This window comes from Talpa occidentalis, unplaced genomic scaffold (assembly GCF_014898055.3).
Source record: "Talpa occidentalis isolate TD23 unplaced genomic scaffold, MPIMG_talOcc4v2.1 talOcc4.6, whole genome shotgun sequence".
NCBI classification, from domain to species: domain Eukaryota; kingdom Metazoa; phylum Chordata; class Mammalia; order Eulipotyphla; family Talpidae; genus Talpa; species Talpa occidentalis.
Genome location: NW_023604972.1, coordinates 23004154 through 23024479, shown reverse-complemented (window position 1 = coordinate 23024479; position 20326 = coordinate 23004154). Strand labels below are relative to the sequence as shown.

At 42.6% G+C, this 20326-nt stretch overlaps 2 protein-coding genes across 2 annotated transcripts in view; one reads left to right on the top strand and one right to left on the bottom strand.

The window, feature by feature from the left end:
* Positions 1-2470: 2470 nt before the first annotated feature.
* UCHL1 (ubiquitin C-terminal hydrolase L1) lies at positions 2471-14199 on the bottom strand. Its single transcript, XM_037530291.2, has 9 exons — positions 14097-14199; positions 13973-13984; positions 13352-13480; positions 10453-10603; positions 7705-7790; positions 7574-7621; positions 6809-6875; positions 5576-5634; positions 2471-2903 (listed from the first exon to the last, which is right to left on the bottom strand). Exons 1-9 carry the CDS (start codon positions 14127-14129, stop codon positions 2817-2819), a joined length of 672 nt encoding a protein of 223 aa, XP_037386188.1. The 5' UTR covers positions 14130-14199; the 3' UTR covers positions 2471-2816.
* APBB2 (amyloid beta precursor protein binding family B member 2) overlaps positions 14109-20326 on the top strand; it is a 359532-nt gene continuing 353314 nt past the window's right edge. Inside the window, exons 1-2 of the mRNA XM_054688336.1 lie at positions 14109-14366; positions 15554-15619. The gene's annotated coding sequence lies outside the window, so the exon portion shown is untranslated. The remainder of the gene's footprint in view (positions 14367-15553; positions 15620-20326) is intronic.

Sequence of the window (20326 nt, the reverse complement as noted above, 5' to 3'; positions counted from 1 at the left end):
AGAGAATTCGCCAGAGCCAGAGCAGGAAACAGAACAGACAGACGGATGGATGGATGGAGGACGCTGCTCAAGGGAGCAGCGGGCGGCAGGAGAGGTCTGTGTGCCATGTGGGACCCTCGCCGGTGGCCGGGTATTGAACCGGCGCTGCAGAGGCTGCGGGCAGCTTTGCAACCCAGCGCTCAACTGCTGCGCCACCAGGGGAGGCCCAAAACTGGTAACATTTTAAGAAGTCAATTGAAAATACCTACATCTTTGACAAATCCAAGATGTCAATTAGGAGGGTATGCTGGATAAATGAGGGCACAACTCCAGAATACTGCCTTCATACGGAACAGCCAGTGCTACCTCTCAAGTTGTACATGAGTGAGGCCTCAAAAAGGGCAGTGGGGAAGATGGAAGCTTCTGGAGATCAGGCCTTTTCCAGAGATCTTCATTGTTTTTTAACATTCTACAATGAACATGTGGGAAAGGGTAATGCCTTCAAAGTTACTAAGAAATACAAGTGGAGGTCAAAGACAGGCTTGATTAACTTTATTTTTTTTTTAAAGATTTATTCATTTGCTTATTTATTTATTTATTTATACAAGCACTGGGTACAGTCAGAAGCGCGGGAGGGTGACAGAATTCACCAGAGCCAGAGCGGGGAGCAGAGCAGGCAGAAGGACCGAAGTGCACTGCTGAGGGGAGCAGCGGGCGGCAGGAGAGGTCTGCGCGCCATGCGGGACCCTCCTCCGGTGGCCAGGGAGCAGCCAGGGATCGAACCGGAGCTGCAGAGGCTGCGGGCAGCTTCACAACCCAGCGCTCAACCGCTGCGCCACCAGGGAGGCCCAGGCTTGATTAACTTTAAAGCTAGTTACATTGATGACTAATATAGACCAGCTATGTTTACGGAGTCCACTATGTAAAGACCCAACTTCTTTAGTGATTAGCACTGAGATCGTAGACATTACCTAGCTTTTATGCCTACTGACTCAGTAAAACTAAAATTTCTTAGGGTTACAATCACCCACATACATTATCACGCATAATCTTCCATGGTGTGATATGCTAAGGCAAGTCAGTTTGAACACATTTTAATAAATAGGTTTCTCATACATGAAGTGTAATTTCTTACATCTGTAATTTATATTTCTGTAGCCAAAAGCAACCTTTTCATCAACTCTTCTAAGTAGCAAGAATCCTTTGTTTCTTTCCCCTAAGCTAATCTTCACACACAATTAGAACTGAACTTGCATTTCTCTGACTACAACTCAAAGCAATTAGAATCTCTGTATAATGTTCACATTAAAAGAATGTTTTAATAGTGATCATTTTCCTTCTGGGAACCAAAATATCCTTCACTTAGAAGTTAGAATCAGAAATATTACCACCAGAGAATCAGAGCTGAAAACTTTAAGACCCAAGTTATCTGGACTTTAGGTAACAAACAGGATAAAGCCCTTGTGAAGATGACAGAGCACAGTATGGGGATTCTTGCCTGCTGTCCATACTTCCTCTAACTAGAGAAATGTTACATTCAATTATGAATTGTTGGAAACAAATGTCATATTATACAAAAAAAGGTTAATACTTTTTTAAAAACCATACACTGATTGGGGTCTGTCAAAAGGACACAGGACCCAACTGAAATAGCTCTTCATGGAATAAGTGAGCAGTAAGAAGTATCGGATAACCTTAAGTATAAAAAATGTCCTTGAGTTCACACTAAACAAAATATATAGAAAGGAGACAAATCTCCTTTGCGTAAGAATGACAAGAATAATTTAACTTCCCGTGACATTAAGTGTGAGCTTTGCATCGCCAACTTCTTCCAACGAGGTTAGCATGGAGAACGGGAAAGATTAACCTTACAGGCCGACAATCAACGGTGACAAATCAAGCTAACGCCTCCCTGGGTCTTCCTCCCCTCAAACACCTAAGCTTAGTCATTAAATATCTAATCCAAATAAAGGGGCATCCCACAAAAGAGCTAGTATTCCTCAAAACTGTCAAGGTCAATCAAAAACCAAGGAAGTCTGAGAAACACAGCCAAGAAGAGCCCCTAACACAATCAGATAGAATGTGTTACCCTGCATGGGATTCTGCAACAGAAAAAGTGTATTAGGTAAAAGCTAAGATCTGAATAAGCTATGAACTTCAGGTATCAGAAATATCAATTATGGGCTCGCTGATTCTAACAAAATTATCATACTGTCTAAGTGAATAGGGGAAAAAGATGAGTTTGTGTCCCCCGTTATTTTTTCTATAAATCTGAAGTTATTCCAAAGAATAAAATCCATTTAATTTTTAATTCTAGAGGCAGATTTAGTAATCTAAATACATAGAAAAGTTAAGGAACACACTAAATCCATCATCTTTGTTAATTTTCTTACCTGTGCTGTATAAGTATATAGAAGACAGGTCTATTATTATCAAAATAGAGTATGTTGGGGCATAGGTAAAAGCAAATGAAAACCAGCTTAGGCTTAACTCTTATCAGCAGAAAAGTTTTATTTCTTTTAAGGACAAACAAACCACATTCAGGGCCTTAACTTACACAAACCAAAGTAGCCATTTAAAGCATTAGATATTGAGGTACAGGACATACGATGGCGGGGTGGGAGGCTTCACCATCTGAAGCTTACACCAAACTCTGCTCTATCGACAGCTGAGCTTTGCTAGTGCTTGGGCATGGTTGAGGGTAAGAGCGTGTCTGCAGAACGGAAGGAGGACAGCTGTGTGCTACAAGTACTGGAACATTTTAGAATGCATTGGTAAGGAGACATTCCCACATTGAAGGGAAGAGGAGAAGAAAGCTAAGCCCCTCCCTGTGGGCATTAGGCTGCCTTGCAGAGGGCCACAGCAGAAAAGCGGACTTCCCCTTGCTCACGCTCAGTGAATTCCCTGCAGACCTTGGCAGCATCCTGAAAAGGAGGAATAACCAATTAATACCCGTACCATTAATAATCCAAACAGCAACACCTCAAAATGCAAGTTTCAAAGGGAAAGCACCAGTAGGAACCATTTAGGCTCAACTTTAATTTATGCAAAACATAATGTTTTACTCCCATAAAGCTTGAAAACCAGGACTCAAGGCAAAATTTCTTTTTTGGTCTGGTGATGGAGAAAAGACAGGCACCCACATCTCAGACTGGATGCAGAAGCTCTGACTCCATTACCATTTCACCAGATGCTGTGCTTCTCCCACTTCATGCCTGGTTTTGACAAAACTGGATTACTAGCAAGCTTTTCTTCAAATCTACAGATAGAAAGTTGTTCTCTATCCCATAAGGGGAAATAAGAGAAATGTTCCTAGCTTAAACTGCCAGAATAGAGATAACTTTCTTTCAAGATTTCACAAAAAGCACTAAATACCTGGTATTCTAGGAGTAAGACAAGTGACAGGTTCTTTGCTGGTGGAATGATGTGTTACTAATTCTAAGACCTAGATTACAAAGACTGACATAAAATTGACCCCAATGCTAATTATTTACCATATTGTAGGGTTTAAAAATCTTGGAATTCAATCAGGCATTACATTGTAAAGTGCAATGAAAAGACAGTCCCATAAACCACTTTACATGAGAGACTTTTAGGGGACACAACAGCCATGGAACATCAGCACTCAAAATCTAGAAATCAATTCAATAATGAATTCAGCCCTCGTCAACCACAATGGAGAGTCATGTTGCTTTGAAACAACTCAGAAAAACTAAAAGGGAAGGAGACCGCCAGCTACATGTTATCTTCTATCAGAAGTTTTAATATACTGATAGTCCAGATTGATTTGAGAAGTTTAAACAAGGCTTTACCTCCTCCACAACTCAAATTCTACTCATATGACAGTTTCAGGTATCCTAAATGGGGCATATTTTATGTATTTATAGAATAGTGTCACACATTATATAGAACATACCTTAGAGCTTTGTTACAAAGATCTGTCTTTTCACCCCAATGGATAAAAACCAGAAATCCTGCCATTTGTTCTTATTCTCTCCCAGAAGTAAATTCCAATTTTCTCATACAGATCCCCCCAACCCCAATCCTACTTCTCCAGGTCTACTTTTCACTCCATGCTATTCTTGTACACCCTGTGTTATATCCAAGAATTAGCTTTAACATATCTCAGGTATAAGTAACAATGAACTAGGTAGAATGGCCTCCCCTTTGAGGGTAGCATAATTTGGTCCATTAGCACCTTAAGGTCACCCAGTCCATGTTGTTCCAAAGACAGGTAAATAAAGAAAGGTAGTTTAGGGACTCCCTGGTGGTGTAAGGGGTTAAGACGCACCCCTATGAAGCTATCCACAGTCATTGCAGCATGAATTTGATCCCCGCGCAGGTAAGTGACCCACATGGCTCAGTAGATTTCTCCTGTCTCGCTGGCTGCTCCCCTCAGCAGTGTATTTCAGTCCCCCAGTTCTGCTCCCCACTGTTTCTGGTGAATCCTTTCACTCCCCTTACCACTGGCCTATACCCCAGTTCTTGTATATTTTTTTTTTTTTTAAAAAAAAGAAAGGTAGTTTGGACAGTGGCTGAGTGCAGACCGTAGAGACACAGTCTAGATTTGAGCCATGGTTCTGCCTATTATGTCACTCTTCTTGGGCATCACTTAACCTCTGTACCTCAGTTTCCTAATCTATTAAAATTGAGTATCACCTAGATCCCATTAAAGGGGTTTTATAAAAGATACGTCACTAAAAATAGCATCTGCAGCATCCAGCAGAGGAATCAACAGGCTATGGGCAAAATTTAGCCCTATTCCCATTTCAGCGGGATAGTCATTCATTCCTTTAGCCTCTTGTCTTTGGGCTGCACTATCTGCCACCTGAAGACTAAAATATTTTCCATCTGTTTTTTAATAAGTTTGCAGACCTCTGGTCTATACACAGAGTTCAAAAAAGTTTAGGTATTTTTACAAGTGAAGTAACTAAACCTTAACAGCACATTTTTTAATCACAATTAAGTACTTTTTCTTTATAACAGCAAATTGATTCAACTATGACTTGTTATCAAGATGAGAGACCTAAAGAAGCCACCAACTCTGGTCCAGAAGAGGCTGCTGCAGTCATTTGTACCAGGATGGTTACAGAGGCCCTGGATCTAAAAGTTCTTGTCAGGCATGTTTTAAATGTGCTCCTTTCACCCTGTAACAGTAGGCAACATGAGAGCTCCTAAAGTTAACTGCCTAACCAGAATCCACCACGTTACCTACGAGACTGACCCAAATCCAGCAGTCTCCGAGGGATTAGGAAAGGCTTGAGTTGCTGTTCCACACGTTGTCAGCTATCATGTAATTTAACAAGAGAACGACAGTCACCTTAATCCCACATGAAGTAAAGCATTGGCTTTTCAGGGTAATTCTAACCATGGACTAACGACAGCACACGCTCCAGATTAGTCAGGACTGCTCAGAGGAAACCTGTTTAATACCATTTGCTATAAAATTAAGGTAGAATTACTAAGATGATCTTTAAGCCCTAAAGACTGCTATTAACCCAGATAATTGATACTAGCTGCACTGGAATAGTACTTTAGAATACACTATTTGGCCAAAAAAATGTGGATGCTAACAGAGACTGAGTCCAAAGATTACCTGTAACAGTGCGTCCTCCGAACTGGTGCCATGGTTCACAGGAAAAGGCATTCGTCCATCTGTAAGAAAAAAGCCAGGCGTTTCAATTTTCTCTGCATGTTTTCTGGCTACTGTGCTTGCTCAGGCTGAAGGGACATTTTAGATTCTTCCAAACACAAATGGTAACTCCCACAAAGAAAAGGCTGGTTACGAAGCAACAGACTGGAAATAGGATTCAAGTATTCCTAGTACCCAACCCAGGCAATTCTAACCTACATGCAGACAAGTTACATAAGTCCATAAACCCAATATGGCTACCCTGATAGACGTGCTCGTGCCCATTTTGGAAAAGACCACAGAGCAGAAGTCAGATGCAGTCTCTCTGGGGTACAGAGAGAAGGTAACCTTGAGATTACTTTTGACCTTCAATGACTAATCAATAAACCTAAGTCTCATTTGCCCTCAAGTCAAGGCCATGTCATGACTTGAGACAACACAGCTGTAAGTCTCCATTAGTGGAAGGGGAGGACTCTTGACAAAAATCGATACTTTTTCTTGTTGCAATACACCAATTAACAGCAATTACCCTGTGTATTCAGATCTTTTTTACAGAAACAAGGCCACCTATGGGCTAATTGGCCTATGAGCATTTATCATTTTCTTTTTTTTTCCCCCTTAAAGGTTTAATTATGTATACAAAAAACGGGGGTGCAGGCCAGAGGTGTGGGGGGTGAGAGGATTCACCAGAGACAGAGTGGGGAGCAGAACAGGCAGACTGACTGAAATCCACTGCTGAGGGGAGCAGTGGGCGAGTCAGGAGAGGTCTGCTGTGCCATCTGGGTAGCTCCCTGGTCAGGTATTGAACTTGTGCTACAGTGGCTGTGGACAGCCTAATAGTTCTGAGGCTCAACCCCTTGTACCACCAAGGAGGCCCTGTTTATCATTTTCTAAATGTTCCTTGACTGAAAAGGATGATGCTGGGAGACCTACACTAGTAATACTTTAGCAGAAAGTGGTAGGGAAAATGTGAACACCCACACCTTGAACTGTGCTAATTCTCATTATTGGAACAATACTTCCAGGTCAGTTGCCTGAAACTATTTTAAAGGGCTAAGCAGCCCCATGAAAAGACCTAACTGTTCTGACTTCACATATACTAAGTGCCATAAAATTACTTATCAAGATTATAAGAAGAATGAAGACAAAAAGCACGCATGATGCTATATTAGTCACCAAAAAGGGGGTAAAACGTACCAAGTTCATAGAGGTGGCCATCCACGTTATTAAACAGAATAAAATGAAAGTTCACTTTGTCATCTACCTGAAGAGAGCCAAGAGATTATTTTTGAAAGTATTTTATAAGTGGAACTTAATTTGTTAAACATCAATTCTCTTGTTACTCAAATTCCTTGACCAATTTGCTTGTATGTATTTTAAGTTACAACAGCTACTATTCTAGGCCATATTCTAAACCCATTAATGTAGATTAACTGTCAGAACTCCATAAAGATGCTGTTTCATGTTTTTTACTGAGGACATTAAATCTTAGGGAAGCTAAGTATCTCCTCCAAGGATAATACCAGAAAGTGGTAGACTCAACAGTTATGTCACTGTCAGTGACTTAAATCTAACAGCTGACTCACAGGCTCTGCTCATCATAATGACACATTTAAGTCTTTCAAACTGTCACTCCTTAGTATATCCTCAACAGTTTGTAAGAATACAAACAATACAATTGAATAGTCAATTGAATACTCAATTGCTAGGAAAGGTGTTACTCTATGAGACTCACTTGAATTTAAACAGAGTACTAGCAGCTTGAATTCACCCAATACTAGGAATCTCACATTTGACATAAATATTAATTTATGAACAGGTTTGGTCAAAGCATTATTCTGCTAGAATTTCTGAGGCTAATTGGCCTTAGGAATAAAACAACAACAACTAGGTTCCACTAAGAGGCTTCTGCTCATCTTTCAGGGGTAACACAGCCTGACTCTGGTTTCTACTTGCATTTACCCGACATTGGCCTTCCTGTGCCACAGCATCATGGGCTGCCTGAATGGCCTGCAGGGGAAAAAAAATGAGTAATTAGCACAAAAACCTCCAAAGTTACTGGAAATGCAATGCTCTGTAAGTTCTCTTCCTACCTCATTCTTTTCAAAGCATTTTGCTCTGTCTTCAGGGGACAACTTCTCTGTTTCTGAAAGAAACTGTTTCAGGACTGATCCATCCTCTTTTTTAAAGAGAAAAAAAATATAATTAGCACAGATAAATAATGCATATGGGTGCACATTTATTGCTGACAAAAGCTTTTGCACAGTCAGACATGTTTGAGAACCTGACTCTACTACGGTCTCCAAGCACACAGACAAGTTCTTTTCCCTCAGCCTCCTTCTCCACTTACCCCCTACAGCCTACTTTCAAGCTGGAAGATTCTATTCCTCCAGTGTGACCAGCTCATCCTTGCCTCTGCTACCTATTACCTCTGGCTTCTCTCAATTGCAAATTGAGGCTCATCATGCAAATCTCTTATCACTTTGTTATAGCACTTTCAACTGGCTAACTTGTAAAACACCATTTGTGAGCTTCTTTAGTGCTATAAAAGCAGGACTTCTCTTGTCTGCTGCTGTGTTTACAGCACAAATCAGTGTACAATCACTGATTGATGCACACCTGATGCATTGTTGAATCACACTAATAACAATTCTCAAACCCAGATTTTTATTTTGGTGTGGAAAATGCAAGCTTATTAATTGTTACCCAGATAAGACACTGACATAATGATCTTAGAAATGTACAGAGCCAGTCTGGCCTAGAAACAATGGTGGGCTGAGAGTTGGTATAAGCCCTCTGTCATGCTCGGTGTGGATGAGTCTAGGAGACACTGACCACACAGGCCCAGAGCAACCTACACTTCAAAAGATCTCAATTTGAAATGTCAGCTCTAAACTTCAAAATCTACTAATGGAACAATCAAGATTTGGAAGGAACCTCTCTCAGGTCTGTGACGGAGATTAAGCCTCTGCTGACTTCAGGAACACAGTATCCTAAATAAAGTGAGATATGCTACAGAAGAAAATAGAAAGGATGAGGCTATAACTTTTTAACATGGCTCAGTCAATATTTGAAAAGGCAACTTCTAGAGGATTTGGATATTCTGACCAGACAAGCCTTTTTTGTTAATTTCACAAGTTTACCTGGAGTAGAGTGTGGACCTCACTTCTTTTTTGATGGAGTTTTGTTTTGTGACCTTTCTATGTACCCGATGTGGCCTCTCTCTGCACCTCTGCATGTATGGCCTCTGTGCATGTGTGTGTGTATTTGTGTAGGATTTGGAAAAGGCACTCCTGCACAACTGCCCTAAGACAATGACCCACATCACAAGGCAGCTGAGGACACCTAGGTAGCTGGTGACTAATTGTGTGCCCATGGCCTCGGAGGAGCTCAGAAATTACATCAAGTGTCTCTGTCAGAAGTCCTCCCTGTATATGTGGCCAGCATGTCCCCTCCAGCTCCCCATAAAGTTGATTACCCTTTGTCTCCCCTGGACCCTGTTCCTCCTGGTCATTGTCACATAATCAATCATGCTTGCTTATTACTGCTAATAAATAGCAAGACGTTTGCCTTGCAAACCTGCTCCACAACTTGGTCCCCTCAGTGTGTCCCTGGGGACGTGCTGGTGTGTTCCCAACTCAATGTTGTCTTAGTATTTTTTTTTTTTTTTAAGATTTATTTTTATTTATTTATTTATACAAGCACTGGGTACAGTCAGAAGCGGGAGGGTGAGAGAATTCACCAGAGCCAGAGCAGGGAGCAGAGCAGGCAGAAGGACCGAGGTACACTGCTGAGGGGAGCAATGGGCGGCAGGAGAGGTCTGCGCGCCATGCGGGACCCTCCTCCAGTGGCCGGGGAGCAGCCGTGGATCGAACCAGCGCTGCAGAGGCCGCGGGCAGCTTCACAACCCAGTGCTCAACCGCTGCGCCATCGGGGAGGCCCTGTCTTAGTATTTTTTTAAAGGTATTTACCTGCTATGAGTAATAGTATGAACTATTGAAGTTATTCAGTTCTTAAGACACCCCAACCCACAGGCTAAATCTGGAGTTGACAAACTACTACTACCTACTTCTATAAATAAAGTTTTATTGAAAACAGTCACATCCCATGGTTTGCATGTTGTCTATGGCTGCTTTTGCATTATGAGGGCAGAGACCAGATGATCCTCAAAGCCTAAGCTATTTACACTCTGGACTTTTACGATTACGGACTCTTGGTCTAAATCACACATGATGGGCCATGCACTTTAACATATCTTAGAGATGTTAATTGTGTTTAAACTCTTTTCTTCTACATCCTCCACCTTGTGCATCAGAGGTGAATTAAAGCCCTTGACCTGACTTTGTTCAGTTGATCTTTCAAGGTTTCAACCTGCTTGCCTGCAGGAATTTATCACGTAATATCTGTTTAGGTGCCCTAAGCTATTTGATTATGTTGCTTATAAAACATACAACCATTAAAAATAGGTCCTAATTGTTGACATTTTAAGGCTTACACTTATTTTTTAAAATTTAACAGGAACATGTGAGAGTCACTATAATAATGGACCCTCGAGGGTTCTTTTTCCTTTGCTTCACATCCATCAAAGCTGTCTGTGAATGGAAGAGCTTCTGCAGAGAAGCAGTATAAAACTGCATAGCATTAACTCTTCCTCTACAAGAAGAAACCAAACCAGGCTTCTTGGATAAAGTTTCCCGGTAAAAAGGAAACATGGATTTACCTGCTATTTCTAACTGGAGAAGTAGACATCAAAAATTTCTAAAGCAATGGCTTTGCTGAATAGACCCTAGGAATTAAAGTTTATAGTTAACTAGAGGTCAACAATTTCCAAACCCACTTACCAAATTCTAGTTTGTCCTTATTATTGGCCACTGCATGGATGAGTCCTATGGTACCACAGGAGTTCCCAATGGTCTGCTTCATGAAGTATACTTTAGGGCTGACTTCTTGTCCCTTCAGTTCTTCAATCTGTTTTTTTCTGAAGTTCTCATGCTGGGATATAAAAAAAACACTTTTGTATCTTCGACTGAAAATGTAAGAACAGATGGCAGCACAGCGAGTTCTACCACCTAAATTGAAACACAAGTGGGATGTGTGACCAGGAGCCTTGGTTGGAGTTGCTGCCCAGCACCAGAGCATGGCCTGTCTGCCTCCCACGCCAGCCCATGGGGTTCTCAGAGGTTCCGAGACTCCACCCTGATGCTGCAGTGCAGCACTGGCCTTGGATACTACCCAAGGCTTTGTCTAGACACCACTGCAACCTTTCCACTTGAAATGGATGGCGTCAGGAAGTCAGAAAAGCAGACAAGTTCATTCTTTCCTCCCTTTCACACCAACAACAACTGTTTCACGTAGGCATTGCAATTAAGCTTTGGTCAATTTACCCTCCAACAAGAACATCAACCAGTTTATACTTCACTATTTAAGGATCTACTTCTAAGTGTACTTCAAAAAAGCCTTAATTGAAGATACAGTTCAAAAAAAATTCAACTATTCCCTCTCCCCATATTTTTAGATAAAAGACTAGGTTATTGGGCTGCAATTTCACAAAAATATATCATCCTACAAGATGGTGTGATAGGTTGTCTTTGCCAGATGGTGTAATGAAGGGCAGATAAACAATTGCAGGTGGTGTGAATAAATGAAAGAGACTGGATAGTTTTCCTTAAAGCAGCTGTTAGCTCTGTGTACAATAATTTAGTGGACTTGTCTTAAGCTTTCACTAGCTAGGTTTTAAAGACCTTAAAAAGTATGACTTCTCAGTGAAAAGTATTAGCAGGGTGCTAATAGTATAGAAGCTAATTCCCCATGACTAATGAAATTCAAATTGCAGACCAGAAACATTTCCAATTCTAGCAGCTTGTATATAAAATGAAGTTAAAGCCTGGTCTGTGGCACCACCAGGTGCCTAAAGAGCTCTTGTCCCACAAGATCAACTTAATTCTAACTAGGAGGAAGTTCTAGCATTATTATCTACCAGATCCTTGAATTACCTGAGCTGCTCATTGACTGAGAAGGATTTTCACTTTTCTACATTAATTAAATGATTAATGGGATAACACCACCCTTTAAGGTTTTTTTTTTACTTTTACATGGGGACTCTTATGTAATTATTTCATTGTTGCTTAAAATGAATGTTTTAGAAGTGGTCTGTTTGGGATTTTATAGTATTCGAAATTCTAACTTTTAGATAAATAGATGCTTTCTAAAATAACATTAGCCTGCTTGGAAATCAACCTGTAAACCTCAAGTTTTCTTTGAATTTCCTGCAGTGTTCTGCCTAGTAGCTGTTTTACATGGCCAGATCTAATATATTGAACTGGTGCTAAAGGACAAAGTAGTGAGCTCTTTGAAACGAAATATTCAAACCAGAATGTTCTCTAAAACAAGAGTGACTTCATCTAGAAAAAGGAGCCCAGTGGGCTTTTGAAGTAAAAACATGCTGCACCACTGCCTCCCAGAGGCCTGGCCTGAGTGCTGTTCAAAACCTGCGAGTCATCATGGTTTCTCTAACAAGAAAGGTCGGTGAGAGGCTGGAGAGAGAGGGAGGTGGCTGCATTTGCTCTGGACAACAGGGATGCTAATTTGACTTGCAGTTACTTGGCAACTGTTATTCTCTAAGTAAAAGTTTTGATAATCAAAACATGTCAGTGGGTTCATCCTAACAGTGTAAGTGTTTTAACCCAGTAATCTTAGTCCACGGATTTGCAAGCCGTGGAATTTTCCAGAGGGCTTAACCCATACTGACAATGACTCCAAAACACCCAACCTTAGGAGAGGGCCTCACTCTGTCTAGATTCAGTGAAGCTAGTGTCCCAACTTTAGCTAATTTCAACCATGCCCAAATCAGGGGTCAAGTGAAAGCAATGGGTAGACAATGCCATGCTAATTAGTGGGATTCCATACATCGCAAGACAACAATTATCCCAGCTACCTTTTTATATTTGATGTTCAGCGTTTGAGGTACATATATCCATGCACACTTGTAGGAGGAAGACCATCTAAAGGGAAATGAAAAGGTATTTCTAAGACTGCTCTAATGCCCACCTATTTCATTTAGCTACAAGATCAGAGACAAAAGATAAGAGACAGGAAGGAGGCTCCCTCCCTCACAACCACAGGTATTGGTTGTTTGGGTTTTTTTTTTTTCTATCTTTCTTTCTAAAGGCTAAAAACCAAGTGCGCATGTTGAGTGGATGGATGGGAAGACTAGTCCACCGGAAACTCAGCAGCGGAGGTGGAGAATTAGAGAACCCCCATTGTTTTCTTGTGACTTAGCAAGCCATTCCCCTCCATTTTATAGCAAGGTGGGAATCTGAGAACCAAACAATAAATTGGCTTCTAAGGACCACTCCTTGGAGTGGAAGGCTCGGAAAAGCCTAGATTCTAGCGATCTCATGAGTAGGCGGAGTTATTTTCCTGGAGAAACTGGGATGCAGGAACTGAAATGCTGCTTCACTTATAAATTCAAGGCAATCTGTGCGGATGAGCAAGGAGGCAATAAACGCTATTACAACACAGCTCCAGAGTAGGTACCAGAAAAGTATCTGCCCCTCCCTCCCAGGGAGGCGCACCCTGTATGCCCCGGAGGGAGGGAACCGTTTTGCTAGGTCTGGACACCAGGCGAAGCGGCGAGGGGAACCGGAGTCTATCAACATGCCCCCCACGCCTCCCTCGGGTTTGGGAACATCGCATCGCGCACCGTCGGGGGGGCGGCGCGCCCCAGACCCCACGCCTTACCTGGGCGGTGAGGGGAAACAGCAGCAGCAGCGCGCAGGCAGGCGCTGGCACGGAGCCCAGGGCCTCCTCTTCCAGCCCCAGCACATCAGCGAAGCGCCACTGGCCGGCGACCCCCAGCCGGGCCAGCACCTGCGGAGAGGAGACAGGGCGGCCAGGCGCGCGCGCACCGGCACGTCGCGGGCACCTGTCTGGGGCGCGCTCGGGGGGCGAGGGCGGGGCCGGTTGGCGCGCCCCCGCGACCCCTCCCGAGCCCTGGGAGGAGCCCCGCCCTGCCCCGCCTCCATCCCCACCCGGCGGGCGCAATGACACAGCACAAAGCGGGGCCCACACGTGGCTCCCGCGAAGCCCGGGCACCCGAGTCCGTGCGCCCCGCGCCACGCCCTCCGGGGCTCGGCCTGGCGCTCGCGGGGTGCCGCCCCCACCAGCCCATCCCTCCGGGTTCGCAGTCACTTGGCCCCACAGATGCCGGGGCAGAGGCGGGCGGCCAGACCGCGCCCCACCCGGCCGCATCTGGAAGGCGCAGGGCGCCGCTCCATCCCTGCGAAACAACCGGGGCCGGGGGCGCCTCCGCCCCGGCGCTCCCGCGGGAGGGGGGCAGAGGCGGTGAGAGACGCCACTCACTTTGTTCAGCATCTGAAAAGCAAATGCAAAGAAATACAGAAATCAAACCAGTCGGCGATACACCTGCCAGCCGAAGGGGCCCCTCGGCCCTGCGCGCCCCGGGCCGCGGTGCACCTGCGCTCACCTCGGGGTTGATCTCCATCGGTTTGAGCTGCATCTTGGCGAGTCGCCGAAGGAGCCACGAACCGGAGAAGAGGAAAAACAGCGAGCGGAGCCGCCCAGGCTGCCTCTATAAAGCGCCGGCCTGACGCACTGTGGGTGCCTGCGCGGGGGGAGCAGGGGCAAAACCAAGCGAGGGGAAAACCGTCGGTCGTGGCCAATTGGGCACGAATCCCCCCTTACGCAGTGCAGAGTGGTACGGCCGGGCCCCCAAACCTTGCAGTCTGACTTGCGGGTGAGAAAATCTGTGGTTGTGGAGACGGGTTTTGTTGGTGGGTGTTCCTTGAGTGTAGGTAGCAGTCCTTTGGATGGAATTAAATTTTTTGTGAAGTTTCTGGAAACCCACCGTTTCTACTATCCTAATTACTCAAAGCCTAAGGGTCTGTGAAGCATTGAGAAAAAGCCCAAATTCAACAGGTATCTATTTAATATGAATATAAACATGTCTCCCAAATCTCGTAGCAGTTTGTGCTTGACCTTAGACTATTTATCCTCCATGTTAAATTAAATCAGAGCCGAGGTTCGATTTTAATTGACTGCCTAAAATAAAACATAGTCTAGAATATAGCAGATATTGTATTAGTAATGCTGATGTAATGTGACACCCGGGGAAGAATTGGTCGGTCATGGGTAAGCGGTAGAAACCTGGGGGACGTGACCGTAATAGAACACACACACACACAGAAGGTAGGTGGTCAGAGACTTTAGGAAGCAATTCAAGCGAGAAGACAGGTAGTATTTTGAGATGAAAGGCTGTAAAAGAAAAAGCATTAAAAAAAGAAAGAAAAAGAAGCTTTGAAAAATAAAATTCTGAGTTCACAATAGAATACTCCTAGTGAAGAAGAAAAGGAACAGCAACTAAAGAAAGCTCTGTTCTCTAATGATGGGGGGGGCGGGAAGAGGGTTTTTTTTTTTTTTTCTACTAGCAAATTCAAACGATGGAGAGAAACACATATATGTCCGAGAATAAAGAGGGACAAAAATCTGTAAGAATAGTGCCAGGAAAGCTAAACCTCAGAATGAAATGGACTTGCCAAATACTAAGGAATCAGGAAGGTCAGGTAATTTTTAAAATCTGCTCAGAACAGAATGATGATGATGATGAAAGAACAGATCTACTGATTAGGAGTCCAGGTTAATCGATAATGAAAGGGAGGGAATCTACATTTTGTGATATTACTTCTACCGTGGATCAGATCTTTTGCATGTCATCTCATTTAATCCTGAGGCCCCAGTGAAGTAACTCTTTATTAATGCAGTTTTATGGATCAATATCCAAGGCTTAGAGAGGTTAACTGCTTACAATCACAAATACAAAGTAAAATTGAGGAGTAAACCCTGGTAAATTGGGCCCTGGGCGTCCATTTTCTACCAAGATTCCACCACATTTCATTTTTATTTTCTTCCTATTTTTACCATTAGAAAGATGACCTTCATGGAAAATGAGAAAGAACATTAGTGAAAAGAGCTCAATGGATGAATTACACGGTATGTAAATTATTCCTCAACAACATTGTTTTTTGTTTTGTTTAAAAAAAGACTTGAAAGTCAGGACAGGTGAATTGGTAGTATAAAGCACCTGGGTGCATTGAATGTGTTCTTACCTTCAGGCAGAGACAAATTACAAAACCCAGTTTACTTCATTGATTCAACAAATAACTCAGTAAGTACATACTGTGGATGGACACTGAGCTTTGAATGAGGAAACACAAAGTAGAACGTGGTGAAAAAAAAAAACCATGGAAATTCCTCCATGTTTTTCTCAGTAATAAGAGTCGTGTGAAAGGGAGTCTACCATGCTTTACCTATCAGAAGAGATCAGGACAGCTTCCTGAAGGAAGTGCCACTTAAGGGCTGATTGACAGAAGTTAGCAGATGACAGTTATTACCAAATAAATAGTAAAAGCGGTTACTGCATTCTAAAGGCAGTCATTCATTTCCTCAACATATATTTTGAGAGCCTACTATGTGCAGGAAGCATTACAGCTATGAATAAAACAACTTCCAGCTTATGAGGAGATGCCAGAGATTGGACACGAACAATCCTTATTAACCTGATCTTTAAAAAAAGGAACATGAAAATTTGAGCCAGGAGATTTGATATCGGTCATTAATCAAATTCCAGGATTCATAATTTGTGAGTTCTTAGAAAAATAGAATGGTTGCATTTAGAACAAGTTTTGCCAGTCAGCACTTACCTCTTTCTTTGGGTTTTACTAGCTGGATGGACAGGCGTAATGCTTCTGTGATATTCCTCATGCTGCCTGCATTGGTGTCTATTAATATAATTGAGTTAGTTTCAGAGATTATTTAAGTTATTCCACCTAAAAATTTGTCCCAACCTGAAGCCATGAAGCAATGGTTTTGCTCTGTCTTATACAGTTTTATTAGACCAGTGAGAGTACGTGCTTGCAAATGAGAAGAAACAATATAAATGGCAGAATTATGGGATTTAGAAAAATGAGTTTTAAATGAAATTATGAAAATTTAATAGAGATTTTGATAATGGTTGTATATTCTTGTCAATATACAAAAAAATGTAATGGGTGAATATATCTCAATAGAGCTATAAAAAGCAATAGTGGTACAGAGTTCTTATCCCAAAGTATAGTTTCTATAGTGTTTAGTGTAATTTGATAGGTTCCTTTTTGTGTCTTAGAAGCGTTACCATTCATTTACATGGAATAATTTTTGAGTGTTTCAAGACCCAAAAAATAGCCCTCTAAATCATACCGAATGGAATGCTTTATTTTCAGATAGTGGGGGAAACCTGTGTGTGTGCAGCTCTAGAAATCAGTTATCCTAGTACTGTTAGTTGATCTTTATAGTCACTTTTTCCTTGATCCTGATTACAAAGTATATATAATGTGTGGAAATGTCAATCATAACACTTTGGTTATAACCACTTAATCGATGAAGATCAGAAAGTAAAAAATTTTAAAAATCAATTAGACATGTAGAGTAAACATGGAAAGACCTTACTTTGTGAATGGTACATAAGCAATTTGAATTTTAGTTCATAATTTGCATATAATGCTAATGCACTCTTCTACCAGAAGTGAGGAATTCTGTTTAATTTTCTTAGTGACTTCTTGGTACACTGCCTAAGATAATTCCTGAAAAATGTTGTAGATTATTAGCAGTGTCAACCAGATATATGATTGGTAAAGGGAAATGACAACAATAGCCAGATATTTGCTATCCTTTGGCTACATGAATACATTATTCATGATCTCATCAGGGAAAATAATTCCATCCACTGAATTGACTGCAATATGTGGATTATGATGCCCGCAATATGGCATGTAATAAGCTCTCAATAAAAACCATTCAGCTGAAAATTCTGAAAACCACACTTGAAAGAAACAGACACATTGGAAATTTCATAGGGGGAGAAACAATGAATGAAAATCATTGGTAAATTTGAGAAGCTATGACATGAGGAGAATTTTTTTTTTTTGGAGGAGAAGGGATAGCAATTATATTATACTATGTTCAAAAATTCAGACGGTGAGGGGCTTCCCCAATGGTGCAGCGGTTGAACGCTGGGTTGCGAAGCTGCCCGCAGCCTCTGCAGCACCGGTTCTATCCCCGGCTGCTCCCCGGCCACCGGAGGAGGTCCCACATGGTGCACAGACCTCTCCTGCCACCCACTGCTCCCCTCAGCAGTGTACTTCGGTCCTTCTGCCTGCTCTGCTCCCCGCTCTGGCTCGGTGAATTCTCTCACCCTTCCCTGCTTCTGACTGTACCCAGTGCTTGTATAAATAAATAAATAAAATGTTTAAAAAAAAAATTCAGACGGTGAGAGTGATCTGTGATTGCTTAAGAATGTAGAATAAACCAGTAGAAATCAGAGGAAAGTATTATTTTATATAAGGAAGCACTTAATCATTAGAGGAATCCAACATTCATGTGGATGTCCCATGAGTATCAGTGAACATGCTTTAGGCAAGTAATCATAGCTAATAAATATTGAGTGTTTACATTATGTCAGTCACTGATTCCGTGATTCTTATTGATATATTAACTCTTAATGTATTTGCATTAATAACTCTTAATGAGGGCCTCCCCGGTGGCGCAGCGGTTGAGCGCTGGGTTGCGAAGCTGCCCGCGGCCTCTGCGGCGCCGGTTCGATCCCCGGCTGCTCCCCGGCCACCGGCGGAGGATCCCACATGGTGCGCAGACCTCTCCTGCCACCCGCTGCTCCCCTCAGCAGTGTACTTCGGTCCTTCTGCCTGCTCTGCTCCCCGCTCTGGCTCTGGTGAATTCTCTCACCCTCCCGTGCTTCTGACTGTACCCAGTGCATGTATAAACAAAACAAACAAACAAACAAAATAAATAAATAAAACATGCCTCTATAAAATAAAAAAAAAAAAAAATAACTCTTAATGATGTATTAACTCTTTGCATGTATTAACTCTTAATGATCATAATGACCAATGAGGTAGGTAGCTATTATTCCCATTTCAGAAATGAAGGTCAAAAAGGTAATGTCCCTTCCACATGGCTAGGCAAATCATAAGAACTGAAATTTGACCATAGGTAGTGTGCTCTTGATGACTATACTATATTATAGTACCTCTACAAAGAACATACTTACCCAACTAAGAGTGATTTAAAGCACAAGGACATTTATTATCTCAATTAGCTAGATGACTGGAGGTTGGAAGTTTTAGTGTTGTTTTCATGACTCCATGATCTTATCAAGAAGTGAGGGTCTTTTCATTTTTCCATTCCATTGTTTTCAAGGTGCTCAAGGTATCATCCTTCATGGTTCTTTTTTTTTTTTTTGACGATTTATTTATTCATACATACAAGAACTGGGGTACAGGCCAGAGTTGTAGGAGGTGAGAGGATTCACCAGAGACAGAGCAGGGAGCAGAACAGACAGATCTACTGAAATACACTGCTGAGGGGAGCAGTGGGCAAGACAGGAGAGGCCTGTGGGGCCATGTGGGTATTTCCTTGGCCGGGAATTGAACTCATGCTGCAGTGGTTGTGACAAGCTTCATAGGTTGCGTCTTAACCCCTTGTGCCATCAGGGAGGCCCATCATTCATTGTTCTAAGATGACATTTTTTCAAGTCCAGCCCACTATAATAAAAACTATGTTGACCAAGCTGGGATGGAGGGTAGAGGCATCCTGAGGAAAAAAAGGAATAGAATACCACCACTGTTTGTACCCCGAGTCTAGCACTTTTTTGTGTGAATATAAGCTCCTGGTTTGTTTTTTGCTTCAACTTATTTCTTGAGCCCTAAAATAATAATACTTGACAATTTTGTCCAAATTTGTGACAGTGGGTTGGTATTTTTTTTTATATGATTCATCAATTTCTTTACGGGAAGTTCTATAATGCCAGGTATTGGTAATTCCAAAAACAACTCAATGGGGATGGTAATATTATGCCACCCTCCCATTTTCAGATGAGAAAACTGAAGCATAACAAGTTGAAGTGCTTTTTAACACATCAGTCAGATTTGAAGTGTTAATACCAGAATTTAGATTCAAAAAAGCTGACGGCAAAGCTAGTTTACCTAATCAGTATATCACATCCCCTCCACTCCTGCTCTAGCCTAGTGTTGAGTAATTAGCTCCCTTCCTAGCATTTGGTCTTCCTCCTAGACCATTTCAGTTGGCTTTTCTCCAATTTTTGTCACTCAAGACAAAGTATTAGCCCACATATTTGTCACTCAAGCAGAAGCATTAGTTCTAATTCTTTTTTTTTTTTAAAGATTTATTTATTTATACAAGCACTGGGTCCAGTCAGAAGCGAGGGAGGGTGAGAGAATTCACCAGAGCCAGAGGGGAGAGCAGAACAGGCAGACTGACGAAGTACACTGCTGAGGGGAGCAGCGGGCGCGGCAGGAGAGGTCTGCGCGCCTAGTGGGCCCCTCACCTGGCGGCCGGGGATCGAATTGACACTGCAGAGGCTTTTCTGCCCTCCTGCCATTAGGATGATGAAACCCTGCGGTCCCGAATGCATGCCTGATGGTGGGCATCTGGAGTAGGGTGTGGGCATATGTAGATGGGATTCACCTGGGCTAAGAGTGGGCTTTTAAGGGCGGCCTCGTGGACACGCCAGCAGAAGTGGAGAAGCTGAACCGAGAGAGAGAAGGAGAGCCCAGACAGAGTGAAGACTTGCTGGGGGCTGGGAGGCCTGCCAGCCTCCCGCCCCCCACCCCCGCACCCCTACCT